This window comes from Bufo bufo, chromosome 4, assembly GCF_905171765.1.
Source record: "Bufo bufo chromosome 4, aBufBuf1.1, whole genome shotgun sequence".
Lineage (NCBI taxonomy): Eukaryota > Metazoa > Chordata > Amphibia > Anura > Bufonidae > Bufo > Bufo bufo.
Window position 1 is genome coordinate 54,906,718 of NC_053392.1, and position 19,894 is coordinate 54,926,611.

General features: G+C 42.1%; 1 protein-coding gene across 1 annotated transcript in view; it reads left to right on the forward strand.

Annotated features, from left to right (window-relative positions):
- Positions 1-18,345, forward strand: part of LOC120997249 (cytochrome P450 2K6-like) — a 56,667-nt gene extending 38,322 nt beyond the window's left edge. Inside the window, exons 5-10 of the mRNA XM_040427255.1 lie at positions 8,273-8,433; positions 10,061-10,237; positions 11,671-11,812; positions 15,413-15,597; positions 17,211-17,352; positions 17,485-18,345. Coding sequence (XP_040283189.1) covers positions 8,273-8,433; positions 10,061-10,237; positions 11,671-11,812; positions 15,413-15,597; positions 17,211-17,352; positions 17,485-17,681 — 1,004 coding nt within the window. The 3' untranslated portion in view covers positions 17,682-18,345. The remainder of the gene's footprint in view (positions 1-8,272; positions 8,434-10,060; positions 10,238-11,670; positions 11,813-15,412; positions 15,598-17,210; positions 17,353-17,484) is intronic.
- Positions 18,346-19,894: the final 1,549 nt, after the last annotated feature.

A 19,894-nucleotide genomic window follows, 5' to 3' on the forward strand; every position in this document is an offset into this window, starting at 1 on the left:
CCCAATGTTCCCCTCTAAGATACAAAGTCCTATTAATATCAGGAGTGAGCATCACCAGATCCTTTGGGAAAATACAGATGACCAGCATTCCCAATCAGAACAATTCTATCCTTCTTTTCGTGGTCCTCTTTGTGGCAGCCAACCTGCATCCCCAAGCAATACGATATCTTTGCCATCATCATCACCTTTGTCTTCTCCTGCTAAGACTCCTCCTTGTCCTCAGCTCCACCATGAGACATCGGCCATGAAAAAACTTTTCTCCACCAGCAATTAGCTTGTCTACAAGCTGAACCCTCATCTGGCCACATTGCTGGCGGTGAAGTCGCTATAATACCATTGTATTAGACCCTTGCACTCTCATGTGGTAGAGAATTTAGGCCTCTCGCTGTGCATCAAGCTGCACTCCAAGGTGGACACCTTGAGCAGCTGTTAGAGGCAGGGACAGTACATGTCTTTCACGGCCCCCTGGGTCAATGTTCTTTTGTGACAATGGAGAGGCAGCACCACAGCAACATGGATAGGTCCTTTTGACCACCTCCCACCTAATCATGGGGATGGCTCCTACAGCATTCACTTAACTGCCTCCTCCACCTCCTCCTCCATGGACACGGTCTGGTCCTTAAAGGGTTTCTCTCATCAGAAAAATGGGTATTAACCTGACTGACATTAGTGAAGTGCCAATGTCAGCTGAACATAACTATATTATGTAGAGTATTTATTTCATATAAGATATGAAATCATAAAAATTATGATTTCATATTTTTATGAAATATGAAAAATGAAAAATGAAAAATTTAATTGGCGGACATATAAACGCCAGTTCTTTTATTGATGAGATCTAAAGTCGATCTGTGCAGCTAATGAAACAGGGTGCAATTAATTATATAAAATATAATTTATTACAAATAAATACAGTAAAATGGCATACAAATTAATACAAGGACAATATCAAAATTGACCACAAGATAGTGCTCCACCGTTTACGGCAGGCTCACTTAATTTACTACACCAAGTACAATACAATGTTACTCAAATTATTACCGATTAGTGTACTGATTATCAAAACATTATAATGCAACAACAAAAAAATAATAGAAATGAATCTGTGGAAAGTCCCTTATGCTCAATCAAAAAATATGGCAGTAAGAGACATCTTATAAATACGCCCGTTGGCCTAACTACGGATAATAAAATCCGATCAGAGATCCCACTCTGATAGAAATATTACAGGAATTCTAATGATGTGCACGTTCATTAAAATTTCCCATCAAATTATTGTTTTAACACTATTGACCCACTAATAATGAGGTCTCAACTATATGCCAATTGGAGCAATTTATAATTACTGCAAATTAAATAAATTATACATTACCCCTGGCTTTGGGATAAAGAGCTTTTAGAAGGTATCCAGCTTTCCAAGATTTAGATCTGTCAGTTTATTTTGCGAGCCTCGGGTGTGTCCCTGGAAGAATTCCTTAGGGTGTAGGGAGCTTTTCTTTAGGACTGGAAGTGGTGAAGATGTTCTATGATCTGTGACGTCCTGTGGTACGTTCCTGACGTGTGAAGTGATTGTTCTGAATGAATATCCCCCTGATCTCCAAAACTGGATCAGATATTCTAATCCTTATCTATGCCCATCCCCTCTTGGATTAGGGATTTCCAATTAGATAAGGTGGGTGTGACATATGTTAATCATGGGCATGATGTCATTTAACGGTAATTGGCATTCTTTAGAAACTTCTGCCCATCTACCACTTGATGGTACTGTTGTTTCATATATGAAATTTAAATGTTCAGGAATGCCAAATGCACACATTTCTTAACCTTTTCACATGACTTTATTAACCTTTTAAACTTAAATCAACCAAGGAGGTACTCTTTCTGACACTTTGCTCAAACCGACTGGCGGTATTAGAAGTTTACCTACTGTAATCCTTGAATTTATGGGGCAGATAAGAATACAATAGTCCTTAGAAAGTTTTACCCAGTTTGTGTATCTTAGCCATCCAAATAACTAATTAATTGCCGTCTAAGATAACTGAGCTCTTTTCTAAAAGAATGTCCTCTTAGTAGAAAACCAGCTTATATGCTTCTATAGAATATACTCTATTGATACAAATGTAGTATAATATACATATAAATGGATACAATGATACATTATCAATAACTGGATATGAATATACAAACATTATATATATCATTGGTTAAAATACATTCAATTACATAAAATCACACGTGAATATACTTTATACTGGTGATTATATGGAATAATGCTGCATACCAGTGTCTTAAGCAATAACCTCTTTTGACCCCGGTAGTTAAGACAGTTTATGTGAGACCCATTATATTCTCTAAGATACCACATCTGTTGGCAATAACTTTTAAAACAATATACATTGCATGCCAGTGACTATCCTGACCTTTTCTGGCTTATTCCAACAGAGTTTGGCCTCTTAAAGGTAATGTAAATCTCCATTTTGGTTCAATATTGTCAGACCTTAATATGCAGATATAAATATGCCCGACAATTAGTCCCATGTCACTATGTGCCGGCTTTATTTAGAAAATTTAACTTTTATAATATGCAAATGAGCATCTAGGAGCAGGAAGGGGGCAATGCACCTGCTTCTAGAGGCTCAGTTTGCTCACCTCTTTCTACGCCCTTCTACACTTGATTGACAGGGCCAGGCCAGCGTTGGTCTCTTCCTGCCGGTCCTGTCTGCCGGGGAAATCTTGCGCCTGCGCCGTCCCGTTCAGTATTCAGCACAGGCGCAGTGAGGGAAGGATGCTCGCCGGCTGCCGACTTCCTCACTGCGACGTATTCAGCTCAGGCGCAGTGAGGGAGCCGGCGAGTGTCCTTCCCTCATTGCACCTGCGCCGAATACTGAACAGGACAGCGCAGGAGGAGACCAACGCTGGCCTGGCCCTGTCAATAAGGTGTAGAAGGGCGTAGAAAGAGGTGAGCAAACGGAGTCTCTAGGAGCAGGTGCAATGCCCCCCTGCTCCTAGAGGCTCATTTGTATATTATAAAATAAAATAAATTCTAAATAACGGCGGCACATAGTGACATGGGACTAATATAGTTATGTTCAGCTGACATTAGCACATCGCTAATGTCAGCCAGGTTAATACCTATTTTTCTGATGACAGAAACCCTTTAACAGCAGCAGGGCACAGGGTGGCTCACACTACCCCTCCTTCCTAACACATGTGTTAGGTCAAGTGTTGCCACGCTGTATTGGAGCTGATCAGCCTGGGAGAGAGTAGCCACAACGATGAGCAGTTGCTCAAGTACATGATGCAGCAAACATCCCATTGGCTGTCACCCCGCCGACTCAAACTGGGCAAGGTGGGCAGCAACAAAGTGCTGGCAAAGTCCAGGAGACTGTCCAAGCACTTCAGCAACTGTTACATGGTGAGGAACGATCTCCAGGACCTGCAGCGCCGTTTATACTTTTATACCGCTTAATCTGCAACTAGTCAACTTCAACATTCAACATGCTCAAGCATCTTTATGAGCAGCGTAAAGCAGTGAATAATTTTGTTATGCACCAGACAGCCTCAGCAGGGGGGAGCTTGTTACATAGTTAAAGGGACTCTGTCACCACTTTCTAACCCCCCCTTTTCAAAGTATTGTTATCTGCATGGCGCCCCTGTGATTATAAATGTGTTGTTAGAAGTTAAATTCGCCGTCTCCTTTTGATAAAAAGAGCTTTTATCTAACCTGTCAATCTTCTTGATAAGGTGCCCAGGGCGTTTCTTTTCGTCTCAATCTGCCGCCCGCCGCCGCCACCGTTGGTGCCCAGCTCCTCCCCTCATGCTTTCAGCGCCGCCTGAATGTAATCAAATACGCCTCCGGCTCTCTCTGTGCCCCCTCCTCCTTTTCAAAGATCCCGCGCGTGCGCACAGGGCTGTGCCTGATGCGCCCGTGCGGACATTTACAATCAGCCTCATTGAGCGAAGTGCGCATGCGCGCACTTCGCTCAACCTCCTCATCAGACGAGCACTGCAGCAGGCTGCAGTGCTCGTCTGATGAGGAGGTTGAGCGAAGTGCGCGCATGCGCACTTCGCTCAATGAGGCTGATTGTAAATGTCCGCACGGGCGCATCAGGCACAGCCCTGTGCGCACGCGCGGGATCTTTGAAAAGGAGGAGGGGGCACAGAGAGAGCCGGAGGCGTATTTGATTACATTCAGGCGGCGCTGAAAGCATGAGGGGAGGAGCTGGGCACCAACGGTGGCGGCGGCGGGCGGCAGATTGAGACGAAAAGAAACGCCCTGGGCACCTTATCAAGAAGATTGACAGGTTAGATAAAAGCTCTTTTTATCAAAAGGAGACGGCGAATTTAACTTCTAACAACACATTTATAATCACAGGGGCGCCATGCAGATAACAATACTTTGAAAAGGGGGGGTTAGAAAGTGGTGACAGAGTCCCTTTAATACGGTTGAAAATAGTCCATCAAGTTCCACCAAGAGATAGGTGGGGACACGAATCCCAGAAGGAAGTGAGATTTCTAAACATTTTCAGAGGCTTTAATTTCATTTACTTTTAAGAATTCATCTAAACCCTTTTTCTGCTGTGACCACGTCTGGAGGTAGTCTACTCCACAGATTCACAGTTCTTACAGTAAAGAAACTTTGACGCTTCTTGAGACTAAACTTTTTCTTCTCCAATTGGAGGCAGTGCCCCCTTGTCTTTTGAGGGGTTTTCGCTGCACTGACTGGACAGCTACAGGGCTGTCTCTGGAGGTGGATGACCTCCTAATGCCCGTCTCACAGATGCAGAGACCACTGTTGGCTGATCCTAGTAGTGGTTACCTGACCTGTCCTGAACCTAAAGTTGCTCTCCCAGATAGATTCTCGAGGGGGGGGGGGGGGTGATAATTTTATTTGGTTCAGGGAAGCATGCAAATGGTACTTTAAGTTACGTCCACGCTCATCTGGGGACGAGAGCCAGAGAGTGGGTGCGATTATTTTGTTGCTTAAGGGGGACGCCCAGTCTTGGGCTTTTTCTTTGCCGACCGGATCACAGTCTCTCCGATCAGTAGATGCATTTTTCAGAGCTTTAGGTCTCATCTATGATGACCCGGACTGAACCTCCCTGGCCGAGACTAAATTATGCTGCCTGCGGAGATCTTTTGTTCCGAATTTAGGAGGTGGGCTACGGATACTGAGTGGCCAGTAGCCAGTTTTGTCAGGGATTATCTGAGAGGCTGAAGGACGCTTTGGTCTTTCATGAGAATCCTGAGTCTTTGGAAGCCGCTATGTCTTTGGCTGTATGTATTGATAGATGCCTGAGAGAGAGATCTAAGGGCCCGCTCTCTCAGGACGTTCTATTACATAACGTACCGTATTACTTTGACTCCTGAGCTTGAACCCATGCAATTAGGCAGAGCGACTCCTGGATATGCTTGCAAAAGTAGAAGTCGCAAGCAGGGAGTATGTTTTTTCTGCGGTCAAAGGGGATATTTTGTCAATATATGTCCAAGCATTCAGCAGCAGAAAGAGAAACAAAAAGGGGTGTCTAAATCCCATCTGACTTTTGGAGGTGTGAGTGGGGAGTCAGAGAATGTGCATTTGTCCTTTGCTGGTAGTACCCGATTTCTACAAACTGAAAAGAATGGCGTGGTATTAAACAGGCAGGAAGTGCTCAAACCCACATGCAGTTGTGCATATATATACAGGGGAGCAAATCCTGCACTTGTGGTCCGTTGCTAATGGCAATCCCCAGCAACAATGCATACAGTGGAGGATGCCCGCAGCGAACCACAAGTACCACAATAGACATCCTACACAAGATAGCAATTATGTGGATGTGATAATCAATATAACAATATAACAATAGCAAAGACAGGTGGACTCTGCGTTCTTACTAAACCCTCAAACTGATTTTAAAATTGAGTGTTAGGTCCCGAGCTACTTGAGAAACCTTGGCGCGGTGCTCGGGCTCAGACATGTCCTACACCATAGGACATCTTGGCTAATCTCTCAATTTTAAAATCAGTTTAAGGGTTTAGTAAGACCGCAGAGTGCATCTGACTTTGCTATTGTTATATAGTACCCGATTTCTCCTGACTGCCGAGGTGGCGCTAGAGTCAAAAACTGTGGGAATTTAAGTATTTATTGACAGCGAAGCCGGGGTGAACCTGATTGATGCTCAGTTTGTCCGCATGCACGGGTTATCACCAAGTACATTAAAAAAAGACATTCCTGTATTTGCTATTGATTCTGCCCCTCTTACTCAGAGGTGCTTGTCGCAAGTTTTGCATGATATCAGATTAAGAGTGGGTGACTTTCATCAAGAAGTTATCTCGTGTTTTGTCTTGGAAGTTCTCCCTGCACCTATGGTTCCGGGTTTACCGTGGTTTACCAAGCATTATCCAACTATCGATTGGCAATCTAGGCAGATTCTGGATTGGGGGGACTATTTAATTGATAATTATCTAAATACATCGTTTTCTGTGGTTATTACTAAGGCTGTACCCTCTTTTATATCCGAGTTTGCCGATGTGTTTTCTGAGAGTGGATGTCAGGATTTACCTTCCCATCGGGAATATGATTGCCCTGTTAATCTTATTCCTGGGGCTAAATTGCCTAAATCTAGGTTGTTTAATCTTTCTGAACCTGAAAGGCAGGCCATGAGAGAATATATTGCCGAGAGTTTGAAGAAAGGGCACATAAGACCTTCCAAGTCTCCACTGGCTGCAGGGTTCTTTTTTGTAAAAAAAAAAAGGATGGAGGTCTTCGTCCATGTCTGGATTTTAGTGAACTCAACCAGATTACTATCCGTGATCCTTACCCTCTTCCTTTGATTCCAGATTTGTTTAACCAGATTATTGGTGCCATGGTGTTCTCCAAGTTGGACTTAAGGGGGGCATATAATCTGGTTAGGAAGATGGCTTTTAATACTCCTGAGGGGCACTTTGAGAACCTGATCATGCCTTTCGGGTTGACCAATGCCCTGGATGTTGCAAAGAAAAAGGGGGTCAGTCAGCACATCCCAAAGCGCAGGGGCACGTTGCTATGGCTGAGAACAAGACTGTTAAACAAAACATGCAATGCAATAGCTCACTGCAAACCAAATAAAGTACAAAATTGCATCATAATTTCAAATGCTATACTAATAAGTTAGAGATGCTTGGCAAATCGTTTTGTACAAAATTATTTGAGCCCGTCTGCCGCACGTCAAGGCGATCTCTAGTTAGACGGGTTCCTAACACAAAATTTTACCTGTTATGTGCCATTGGGATGTGCTGACTGACCCACTTTTTCTTTGCAGCTTGTGCTGGAGGTGTGGCTGCCTCCTTAGTCGTGCACTCCTGACCAGCTCGTCTGCCCCATTGGCTGATTTTAATTAGTGTTAGTATATAGCTTGGTCTGCTCCCCCTCACTCACTGAAGCCATTTGGCACCAGGAGAGAGATAGTGTGTGGACTCTCATTGCAGTCCTTGGTGACCTTTTGGCGCCAGGGATGGTGGGAGTGGGCCCGGCATGCATGCTGGTAACTGCTTTCCGTGGATATAATGGAGGCACCAAAAATGACAGAAATTCAGGCGGATCCAGCATGCATGTGGAACCTGCACTTTCTGAATTATATGATAGCCGTCATGGCACATAACAGGTAAAATTTAGTGTTAGGAACCCGTCTAACTAGAGATCGCCTTGACGTGCGGCAGACGGGCTCAAATAATTTTGTACAAAACGATTTGCCAAGCATCTCTAACTTATTAGTATAGCATTTTCAATTATGATGGTTGTACTCTGTAGTGTTTCTGGAGTTGCCAGTTTTCTACTTTCAGCTAAGTCTTGTCTTTTCTTATTGTATTGTGTTTGTTATATTCCCTGTTATTTGTATCTGGGCCTGAGACAGAGACTTCCATTTGTCCATCTGGAGGGATGGGTTGTCTCTAGTCCTAACCTCATTCCATGGCCTTATAGGGATATAAGGGCCTAGGTATCCAGCTTATGAATATTCCTACCTTCAAGGTCTATTCATATTGATAGGTAGTTAGGGCCCGGATTAGGGTTGTTTAGGAGGGGACCTGTTCCTTCCTTAGTTTCCAGGCCCAGTTACTGTTCCCCTTCCCTCCTGTTTTCAGTGTGGAGTTTTCCCCCCACACTGATCGTGACAGTATATTAGAAATAGATTTCTCTCACACAAGAACAATACATTTTGGATTTGCATAATTCCCGGAGAACCCCTATAACAGCAACAACCAATTAGTTTTCATGACTTCTTTGTATCCTTACTGTACTTTTTTCTATTTTTAGGAAAACCCTTTATTAATCAAACCGTCATAAATGCTGCAGTGGCCAACATAATTGTGTCCATATTGATGGATCAGAGATTTGATTATGATGATCCTACAATACTGAAGCTCATGAGATTAATCAATGAAAATGTCAGGATTGCAGGAAGCACTATGATCAGGGTAGGTATTCTTCAGTCACTAACAGATAACTAATAAGGGGTTTTGTCTATATATAGATGGGGAGGTGCTGGTAATCTTTATATATACAGATGGGGGGTGCTAGTTCATTTAACCTGTGGATTACTGCAAAGTTAATTTTATGCAAAGAGTTAAATGTTGAGATTTGTTGTTAAAGTACTCTTTATTTTGCAATTTGTAAATCCAAAATGGTTATGTACGGGCAACAAAAAGTTAACACTGGCAATTCTAGTTAGGTTGCCGGGAGATGGGCTGTCCCCCAGCTTGTAGTAGGGGTGGGGTGTCTAGTTATCAGAGCTAGAGGGAACATGTGCATGTGTGAGCTCCTGATATGTGGGCCTGGAGAGAAGCTTGACCAAAAGAATTGTCTAAAAATTGTTGGAGAGCAATCTAACTGAAAGGCTACCACCGAGAGAAAGATAATGGACATTCACAGATGGCAGAGATCGACTTCAAGGCTGTGTTTCAAAAGACAGTAAGGTATGACAAAAGACTTTACTGCTTGAGTTTAGGGTTTTTATTTTTTTTGCTTCATCACCTATTACACTTTGAGATAGATTGGCCATCTGGATCTAAGATCTGCAGCATGGAAATTGCAGAAAGAGTTAAAGAGAACAGAGTTGCACACCTAGGATTATTTGGGAAGACTGCAGAGTGTATCTATAGAGAGACCAAGGGAGGATTATTACCATCATTGCTACTGTCTATACACAGCTATTGAAAAAGCCTACTCTGTAATATACCTACTCTGCAAGAGTGGGGATTGGTTCCAGTTAGTTCTAGCCTACCCCCTGCTAGGGGAAGGGTGTGCAGGGGCATGTCTCTGCTGGACGTGCCCACACCAGCCAGAGCACCTTAAGCTCTGCTGACCATGGAGGCCAAAGCTTAAAGCATCAGAGGCCAGGAGGAAAGTTCCCTGGCATAACCTAGAGTCAGACTACAGAGAAGAAGTGCAGCATAAAGAACAAGCTGAGTTATACAGCCAGCCTGTCAGTACCGCAGAGTCAGGGAGAAACAGAGACATAGCAGAGTTGAGTTTGCCTGCCAGTTTAATGCTAAAGCCTGCTGTAACCAAGACAAAGCCTGAAAGAGTTTGGAGAAACGTTTATTCAAGTAAAGCTGCCATTGAACTTCATCTCAAGGTCTGGACTCAAGTTATTCTTTCTAATCCCTCAATTTATTCTCCCTATTTATTGCTTCAGAGCCAAAGCCTGGGGTCCAGCTGTATCCAGGTAGGAGCACCGTGACACATAAAGAAACAGATAGGCCGCACTATACGACTCGGCATTCTTACACCTGGGACGCAATATATATAGAGGGCCCTGGGGGGAGGCCGCCCATTGCTCTTCCACAGGTCAGCTGCTAGCAGGAACTGCAGGCATCGAAACTAAGCTGGCAGCTGACAGCTCTGTGCACCATATAGTGGTTGTGCTGAGTGACTGCAGATCAGTCCCCGCTCTAGTGAACGTTGGACAGCCAGCAATCTGATAATGATGACATCCTAAGTGTACGTCATCAATATCAAGGTCCTTGAAAACCCCAGTCAAGATGTAGGTTTTTACATTGGTACATACTGTATGCTTGGTTTAATCATTCATCTTCTATTTAGCTGTACAACAGTTATCCGTGGCTCATCAAATGGCTACCCGGGGCCCATAGAAAGATCTTTAAAAGCCTCAAAGAGATGCGAAACTTTGTAACAGAAACATTCACAAGAAAAGAGAAAGAACTAGATATAAACAATCAGAGGAACCTCATCGATGCCTTCCTTGCTAAACAAAAAGAGGTACAGTATTCATATGGCTACTTTCACACTAGCGTTTTTTGCGGATCCGTCATGGATCTGCAAAAACGCTTCCATTACAATTATACAACCGTCTGCATCAGTCATGAACGGATCCGGTTGTATTATGTCTTATTTAGCCAAGACGGATCCGTCATGAACACCATTGAAAGTCAATGGGGGACGGATCCGTTTTCTGTTGTGTCAGAGAAAACGGATCCGTCCCCATTGACTTACATTGTGTGTCAGGACAGATCCGTCTTACTCCGCACCACATCGCGGACAGAAAAACGCTGCTCGCGGAACAGAATGCATTCTGGTGCACTCTGTTTTGTTCAGTTCAGTTTTGTTCCTATTAACAATGAATGGGGAGAAAACTGAAGCGTTATCTTCCGCTATTGAGACCCTATGACGGATCTCTATAGCAAAATTGAAAACGCTGGTGTGAAAGTAGCCTATGTTATATATTACATTAAATGCAAGTAGATCTATTTATCTATCTACACCCCTCAAAACTAAAATGCCAACACCAAGAAAAAAACACGCCTTCGCATGCTATCAATGAGGTTATTGTCTGGGGAATGCTCTGCCACATTTTATGCACTTTGGCATGCAGATCATAAAGATCTGGCTGCATCCTTTGTAATGACATCCCAGATGTGCTCACACTATAATCCCGGGAGTAGGACTGGCGCAATGTTCCCTTGTGAATACGTCTTTATGACGATACCCACATGATGTACAGATCAATCTTTTGCTATAATTGTGTCCGAGACAAACGCAGGACTCATGGCTGAAGATGAAAGGCCTCCATTCCAGCCTCCATTTCTGTCTTGCTGTGCAGCATGATAGCCTTTGAGAGAGGTGGCATGGGGTCAGTGGAACAACTGCAGCTGGATGTCTCTATCTATCTATCTATCTATCTATCTATCTATTCTATTCTATTCTATTCTATCCATCCCATATCTAATCTATTTTATCTATCTAATATATCTAATATAATGTATCTTATTCTCTATTTTATCTACGGTATGTAGTATATTTTATCTTTCATCTATTTCATGTGTCATTATATAAATAGCATAGATGCCAATTACACATATCTGTCTCTCTACCTATGTCTATCTATCTATCTTTCACTCCCGAGATGTATCAGAGCTAAATGTTATGCTTCCAATAGACCAAAATAGTATGTGTATAGTATTTTGACCACAACATTCATATAATTTGGGCACATTAAACCGGTGCTAACATTCTTGTTACAATTTGTATATTTTCTGTTAACATTTGCCATTGAGAGATGCAATTATACCACTGACAGTCCGGGACATTGTCACCATAATTCCTGAAATAATAGCAATTCTATAGACAGCTCTAGGCTGGGTAATACAGATAAATCCCAGTCTTTAAAATAATTTTCTGTTTATCTTACAAAGGGAAAACCAGAATCTACATTGTATTACCATAATGAAAATCTAAACGTGCTGGTCAGTAACCTGTTCGCTGCTGGGATGGAGACCACCTCAACCACTCTGCGCTGGGGTATACTTCTTATGATGAAATATCCTGACATCCAAAGTAAGCAATACATGCGATATAAATATATGTCACATTGATCCTATTTCCAAACACAACCTCTGTATACTAATACAGGTAGACCTTTTTTCAAATATGCTTAGTTTGTGTGTGTATATATATACACTCACCTAAAGAATTATTAGGAACACCTGTTCTATTTCTCATTAATGCAATTATCTAGTCAACCAATCACATGGCAGTTGCTTCAATGCATTTATTGGTGTGGTCCTGGTCAAGACAATCTCCTGAACTCCAAACTGAATGTCAGAATGGGAAAGAAAGGTGATTTAAGCAATTTTGAGCGTGGCATGGTTGTTGGTGCCAGATGGGCCGGTCTGAGTATTTTAAAATCTGCTCAGTTACTGGGATTTTCACGCACAACCATTTCTAGGGTTTACAAAGAATGGTGTGAAAAGGGAAAAACATCCAGTATGCGGCAGTCCTGTGGGCGAAAATGCCTTGTGGATGCTAGAGGTCAGAGGAGAATGGGCCGACTGATTCAAGCTGATAGAAGAGCAACGTTGACTGAAATAACCACTCGTTACAACCGAGGTATGCAGCAAAGCATTTGTGAAGCCACAACACGCACAACCTTGAGGCGGATGGGCTACAACAGCAGAAGACCCCACCGGGTACCACTCAACTCCACTACAAATAGGAAAAAAAAAAGCTACAATTTGCACGAGCTCACCAAAATTGGACTGTTGAAGACTGGAAAAATGCTGCCTGGTCTGATGAGTCTCGATTTCTGTTGAGACATTCAAATGGTAGAGTCCGAATTTGGCGTAAACAGAATGAGAACATGTATCCATCCTCTGATGGCTACTTCCAGCAGGATAATGCACCATGTCACAAAGCTCAAATCATTTCTAATTGGTTTCTTGAACATGACAATGAGTTCACTGTACTAAAATGGCCCCCACAGTCACCAGATCTCAACCCAATAGAGCATCTTTGGGATGTGGTGGAACGGGAACTTCGTGCCCTGGATGTGCATCCCTCAAATCTCCATCAACTGCCATCCAATCAATATGGGCCAACATTTCTAAAGACTGCTATCAGCACCTTGTTGAATCAATGCCACGTAGAATTAAGGCAGTTCTGAAGGCAAAAGGGGGTCCAACACCGTATTAGTATGGTGTTCCTAATAATTCTTTAGGTGAGTGTGTGTGTATATATATATATATTTACTGCTTGAGGAAGGCTCCTGTGTAAGAGCCGAAACGTCGCTACAGCCTTATGGGTAAATAAAGTTTGTTTTATTTTTATCCAGTGGAGTGCTGCCCTTTTTCATCTTCTATATTTCGTTGGATTGGCTTTTATCCACACTGGGCCTGTGCACCCTTTTTTCTAATTTTCATTGTGACGGTGCTGCCATCCCCTTTTTTTCTTCTTTATATATATATATATATATATATATATATATATATATATATATTTGCTTAAGTTACAGCAGATAAAATAATAAACAGTTAAAATGTTCTTTTTACAAGTTTTTATGTACCTGGTAATGTCACACAGCTCAAACATCCATTGTTCTTCTTACAGTATCTTGTATTTGATAAAATGGTTGTTGAAAATTAACAATATATTACATTTTCTATAGTTAAAATTATGCTTTTCTACACAATAATGGTACAGTAATGGGCACGATATGCACCCCACAGAAATATTGCTTAGTTTATAATCCAACATTTATCAACATGATAATACTTTTCTACTCATTAGTGGCACAGCAATGGGTACGATGAGCACCCCAAAACAATACTGCTTATTCTATATCCAACATACAGTTGAAAGAAAAAGTATGTGAACCCTTTGGAATGATATGTATTTCTACACAAATCGGTCATAAAATGTGATCTAAAGTCACAACAATAGACAATCACAGTCTGCTTAAACTAATAACACACAAAGAATTAAATGTTACCATGTTTTTATTAAACACACCATGTAAACATTCACAGTGCAGGTGGAAAAAGTATGTGAACCATTGGATTTAATAACTGGTTGAACCTCCTTTGGCAGCAATAACTTCAACCAAACGTTTCATGTAGTTGCAGATCAGACGTGCACAACGGTCAGGAGTAATTCTTGACCATCCCTCTTTACAGAACTGTTTCAGTTCAGCAATATTCTTGGGATGTCTGGTGTGAATCGCTTTCATGAGGTCATGCCACAGCATCTCAATCGGGTTGAGGTCAGAACTCTGACTGGGCCACTCCAGAAGGCGTATTTTCTTCTGTTTAAGCCATTCTGTTGTTGATTTACTTCTATGCTTTGGGTCGTTGTCCTGTTGCAACACCCATCTTCTGTTGAGCTTCAGCTGGTGGACAGATGACCTTAAGTTCTCCCGCAAAATGTCTTGATAAACTTGGGAATTAATTTTTCCTTCGATGATAGCAATCTGTCCAGGCCCTGACGCAGCAAAGCAGCCCCAAACCATGATGCCCCCACCACCATACTTCACAGTTGGGATGAGGTTTTGATGTTCGTGTGCTTTGCCTCTTTTTCTCCACATATAGTGTTGTGTGTTCCTTCCAAACAATTCAACTTTGGTTTCATCTGTCCACAGAATATTTTGCCAGTACTGCTGTGGAACATCCAGGTGCTCTTGTGCAAACTGTAAACGTGCAGCAATGTTTTTTTTGGACAGCAGTGGCTTCCTCTGTGGTATCCTCCCATGAAATCCATTCTTGTTTAGTGTTTTACGTATCGTAGATTCACTAACAGGGATGTTAGCATATGCCAGAGACTTTTGTAAGTCTTTAGCTGACACTCTAGGATTCTTCTTCACCTCATTGAGCAGTCTGCGCTGTGCTCTTGCAGTCATCTTTACAGGATGGCCACTCCTAGGAAGAGTAGCAGCAGTGCTGAACTTTCTCCATTTATAGACAATTTGTCTTACCGTGGACTGATGAACAGCAAGGCTTTTGGAGATACGTTTATAACCCTTTTCAGCTCTATGCAAGTCAACAATTCTTAATCGGAGGTCTTCTGAGAGCTATTTTGTGCAAGGCATCATTCACATTAGGCAATGCTTCTTGTGAAAAGCAAACCCAGAACAGGTGTGTGTTTTTTATAGGGCAGGGCAGCTGTAACCAACACCTCCAATCTCATCTCATTGATTGGACTCCAGTTGGCTGACACCTCACTCCAATTAGCTCTTGGAGATGTCATTAGTCTAGGGGTTCACATACTTTTTCCACCTGCACTGTGAATGTTTACATTGTGTGTTCAATAAAAACATGGTAACATTTAATTCTTTGTGTGTTATTAGTTTAAGCAGACTGTGATTTTCTATTGTTGTGACTTAGATGAAGATCAGATCACATTTTATGACCAATTTGTGCAGAAATCCATATCATTCCAAATGGTTCACATACTTTTTCTTGCAACTGTATATCAAAATAATAATACTTTTCTACTTAATAGTGCTACAGTAATTGGCACAACATTCACCCCATAACAATACTGCTTAGTCTGTATCCAAATATATTCTTTTTTAATCAATTGTCGCTTAGGTTATGATTACTGCTACTGCTATTATTGCCATTAAAATGAATTAGAACTTATAATATGTCTCATTTTATCTAATAGCAAAAGTGCAAAGTGAAATAGAAAATGTTATTGGATCTGCTCAACCTCAAGTAGAACATAGGAAGAAAATGCCATATACTGACTCTGTCATTCATGAAATTCAAAGATATGGTGACATTGTACCCGGAAGTCTCCCACATGCCACTACCAGGGACATGACATTCAGGGGCTATTTTCTTCCAAAGGTGAGATGAATTGCTTAGTTTCAATTTTTTCTTTGCTGAACATTAGTCAAGTTTGGGAATCTGGACACTGGATAGAAATTTTGAACTGTCTGTCACTTATTGTTAGTCTGTTTTATTCTATATTTTCTACATTGTTACAATTACCGATTATTACTTTTATTATACATCTGTCTCATACTGTATGTTAAAGGCTATCAAAGGTCAGGTAAGTGGAATACCCCCCAAGATCAGCTGTTTGAAGGTGCCACAGCACTGTGTCTGCATTGTTTACCAGACACAGTGCCATACATTTTGTAGTGGTTGGGTGTGGCATTGCAGTTTAATGCAGCTCCGTCTCATTTAAGTGGATGGGACAGAGTTCCATACAGTACTAGCCAGTGATAGCCAGTTTGCAGTCTTCGCCGACAAACACATGCGATCTGCCATCTGCGTTCTACTTTGAAGAACCTAGAATATGACATATTTTCAGTTGTTTCACACTTGTTTGTTATGTATATAATTCCACATGTGTTAATTCATAGTTTTGATGCCTTCATAGTCATGAAAATAAAGAAAACTCTTTGAATGAGAAGGTGTGTCCAATCTTTTGGTCTGTACTGTATATAAGTGCATAAATAAATAACTATTATAGCCTATGGCTCCTCAGTGGAGAGTGCAATAATGTTTTACTTGGACCTTCTTAGGCCCCGTTCACACGATCAATCCGGACCCATTCATTTCAATGGGTTTGTGTACATGAACGCTGTTTTTCACACATCACTTGTGCGTTGCGTGAAAATCGCAGCATGTTCTATATTCTGTGTTTTTACGCAACGCTGGCCCCATAGAAGTGAATGGGGCTGTGTGAAAAACGCATCGCATCCGCAAGCAAGTGCGGATACGATGCGTTTTTCACTGATGGTTTCTAAGAGATGTTGTTTGTAAACATTCCGTTTTTTATCATGCGCGGGAAAAACGCATCAATTCGCATTTCACCCGTGCGATAAAAACTGAACGCAATTGCAGACAAAACTGACTGCAATTGCTTGCGAAATGGTGCGAGTTTTCCTGAATGCACCCTGAACACATCCGGAACTAATCCGTATAGTTCGTGTGCAAGGGGCCTTACAGTTTCCATTAGTGTTGAACGAAGCATGCTTTCATTTATTGTTCCGAAGTCGCTTCGTTCAAAACTTGGTTTGGAGTTTCATTTTCGTACAACATTTAAATGTATGGGCTTCATGGAGATGAAATTTGTTAAGTCCAAAGGCTCACGAGACTACGACTTCGGCGAAGAACTTCGTCATTCAATTCTACAACTTGAAAACCATTTTAAAACTGCAATCCGAAGTTCGGATCCCAGTTTTAAAATGGTTTTCAAGTTAAATAATCGAAGTTCAGTTATTCAATGAAGTCTCGCAAGACTTCGGACATAACTAATTTCACCTCCTCAAAGCCCATACATTTGAAAGATGTACAGAGACGGGTCTCCGTACAGCGTTCAAACAGAGTTTTAAACAAAGCGACATTAGATCCGTGATTGGAAGCATACTTCGCTCAACACTAGCTTCCATGAACATGGCTCATGGAATCTGTAATATTTTTGTCACCCATACATTGTTTTGTCCCTCTAGGGCACCATCGTCATCCCATTGCTGCACTCTGTTCTGAGAGATAAAGCTTACTTTGAGAAGCCAGAAGAGTTTTATCCTGAACACTTTCTTGACTCAGATGGAAAGTTCAAGAAGAATGAAGCCTTTATCCCTTTCTCATTAGGTAATAATTTTTTCCTGTGAATTACCATTAAGCAGATATCATGCAGAGGTGTAAGAAAGCAGCTGTGCTTATCTAATCCTGTAAAACTCCTCAAATACTGATATTCTTTTCACCTCTTTATATTTAAAACAGGTAAAAGAAGTTGTGCTGGAGAGAACTTGGCAAACATGGAGCTCTTCCTGTTCTTCACTTCCCTACTGCAGAACTTCACATTCCAGGCCCCTCCTGGTGCAGATCTGGACCTAAACCCTGCCCCAGGGTTCACTAATGCCCCTTTACCCCATGAAATCTGTGCAATCCCTCGTAATGATACATATTTACCTAGTTAAGTGAACTTCAAACAGTTGTCTTCTGCTGGCCTAAGGCAACACACCTGCATAGTTTTGCAATGCTTGGACAGTCCATAACCTACAGAAGGAGCTACATCTTAGTAATAGTAGCTCTCTGCTCCTGCCCTAACTCATGACTCAGAACGGGACTTTTATTTGGACATTTGATCACAGCTGTTAATCTCAAAACAATTATCTTCCCAGGCCTCCAGTTGATGTTGCATGCCATGAGTGTTATCACTGAAATCTCTCTAGTTTAGTGCCCCCATAGGTAGACCATGGTATGGTCTAAGGAAGTCTCTGACATTTTAATCTTTAATCATGTACGGAGCAGAACAACAAATAAACAGCGGTGCCCGATCACATTGCAGCCATTGACCTCCCTTAGTTGTGGTATCCCTTTATCACGCTCCCTCTCCAGCGTGAAACCCTGATTCCCCGCTACCCTTGATCACCATGGTAGGCGCAGAAAAGAACATCTAAGGTTGATAGAAAAGATATCCAATTGGATCGTGGACGTCACATTGACGTGCTATCAGGCAGAAGTTACCTAGAGTCAACAAAGCGGCAGCAGGGCCTCTCCTGTCTAACGTTTCCTAATCCAAATACCACAGTGACATTCACTGTAATTTTTAAGTAATCATTCCAATAATAGGGCATCTTAAGAGTCCTATATTGTTATTTATCGTCACTACCTCCCTGAGTCAGGAGTGGGTAATTGCCGTGCGCTTCCTCCTTTACTTGGATGCTTCTGCTTCAATAACTTGTCCCACATTTCCGCTCGATCACATTTCAGCCATTGACCTCCCTTGGATGTGGTCTCCCTCTCTCAGGCTCCCTCTCCGGCATGGAACCCTGATTCCCCATTACACGTGATCACAATGGTAGGCGCATAAAAAACATCGAAAGTTGATAGAGAAGATATCCAATTGGATTGTGGATGTCACAGGGACGTGCGACATGGTGGAGCAGTATGTGTGCACACGCCTAGACGTACTGACTGATGGGTCTGCCTCATTCAACTTCTGGGTCTCCAAATTGGGCACATGGCCTGAGCTTGCCCTTTACACCTTGGAGGTGCTGGCCTGCCCTGCAGCCAGTGTATTGTCTGAATGTGTGTTCAGCACGGCAGGAGGGGGTTATTACAGACAAGCGCAACCGCCTGTCCACAGCCAATGTGGACAAGCTCACGTTCATTAAACTGAACCAGGCAGGGATCCCACAGGATTTGTCTGTACCTTGTGCTGAATAGACATGTATACCGGTCTCACCTAGCCATTGTTGTAATCCAGCGCACTTTGTTTTTTTTTTTATATTTCCCAACGTTTTGGGGTGTACCCAAATTTAAACAAAAAATGAAATAAAATAATAAAATAAATTTAAAAACAAAAACAAAAACCAGTGTTGGCTACCTCCTCCTCCTCCACCGCCGCTTCCACCTACACTGCCACATCCACCGCCTCCTCAACATCCTACTCCATATGGACCTCCTCCTCCTAGATCAAGATTATTATTTTTATTTTTATGTATTTTATGTTATTTTTTGTCATTTTCCTATCCACATTTGTTTGCAGAGCACTTGCCATGCGCTTAACCATATGTTGCTGCCCTTTGCAGCCCTCTAGCACTTTCCATGAATTTTTTAGAGCCATTTTAGTGCTCCAAAGTTCGGGTCCCCATTGACTTCAATGGGGTTCGGGGTCAAGTTCGGGTCAAGTTCGGGTCCCGAACTCGAATTTTTTATGAAGTTCGGCCGAACCCATCGAACCCGAACATCCAGCTGTCCGCTCAACTCTACTTTTAAGTTCTACAATAGAGTGAGATGCCAGATATCTGTTCAATAGCTCACTTGTCCACTAGATGGTAGACTAGTACAAAAGATGCGCTCTGATTATTTAAGAGTTGTAAAACTGAAGTATGATGTCCATATTTTGCTTAGGCAGGGTGCTGAATTTCCTTAAAGAGACCAGTCCTGTATGGAGACTTATTGGTAATGCTCCATGGGAAACAAATATGCAAAGAGGTATTTCCCAAGGAGGATAATCATCTCTCTAGTGCTACCTCTTGGAAGTGGCTTCATATGAGTTAAAATCTAATTTTTAGCAAGGCTTGGGATTTGACAAGGGAAGCCTGATATCCCTTTGTAAACAGCTGTTTTGAATAACTTTTTAATAAGCCTTGGGATTTGGGAAGGGAAGATAGCTACAGATACA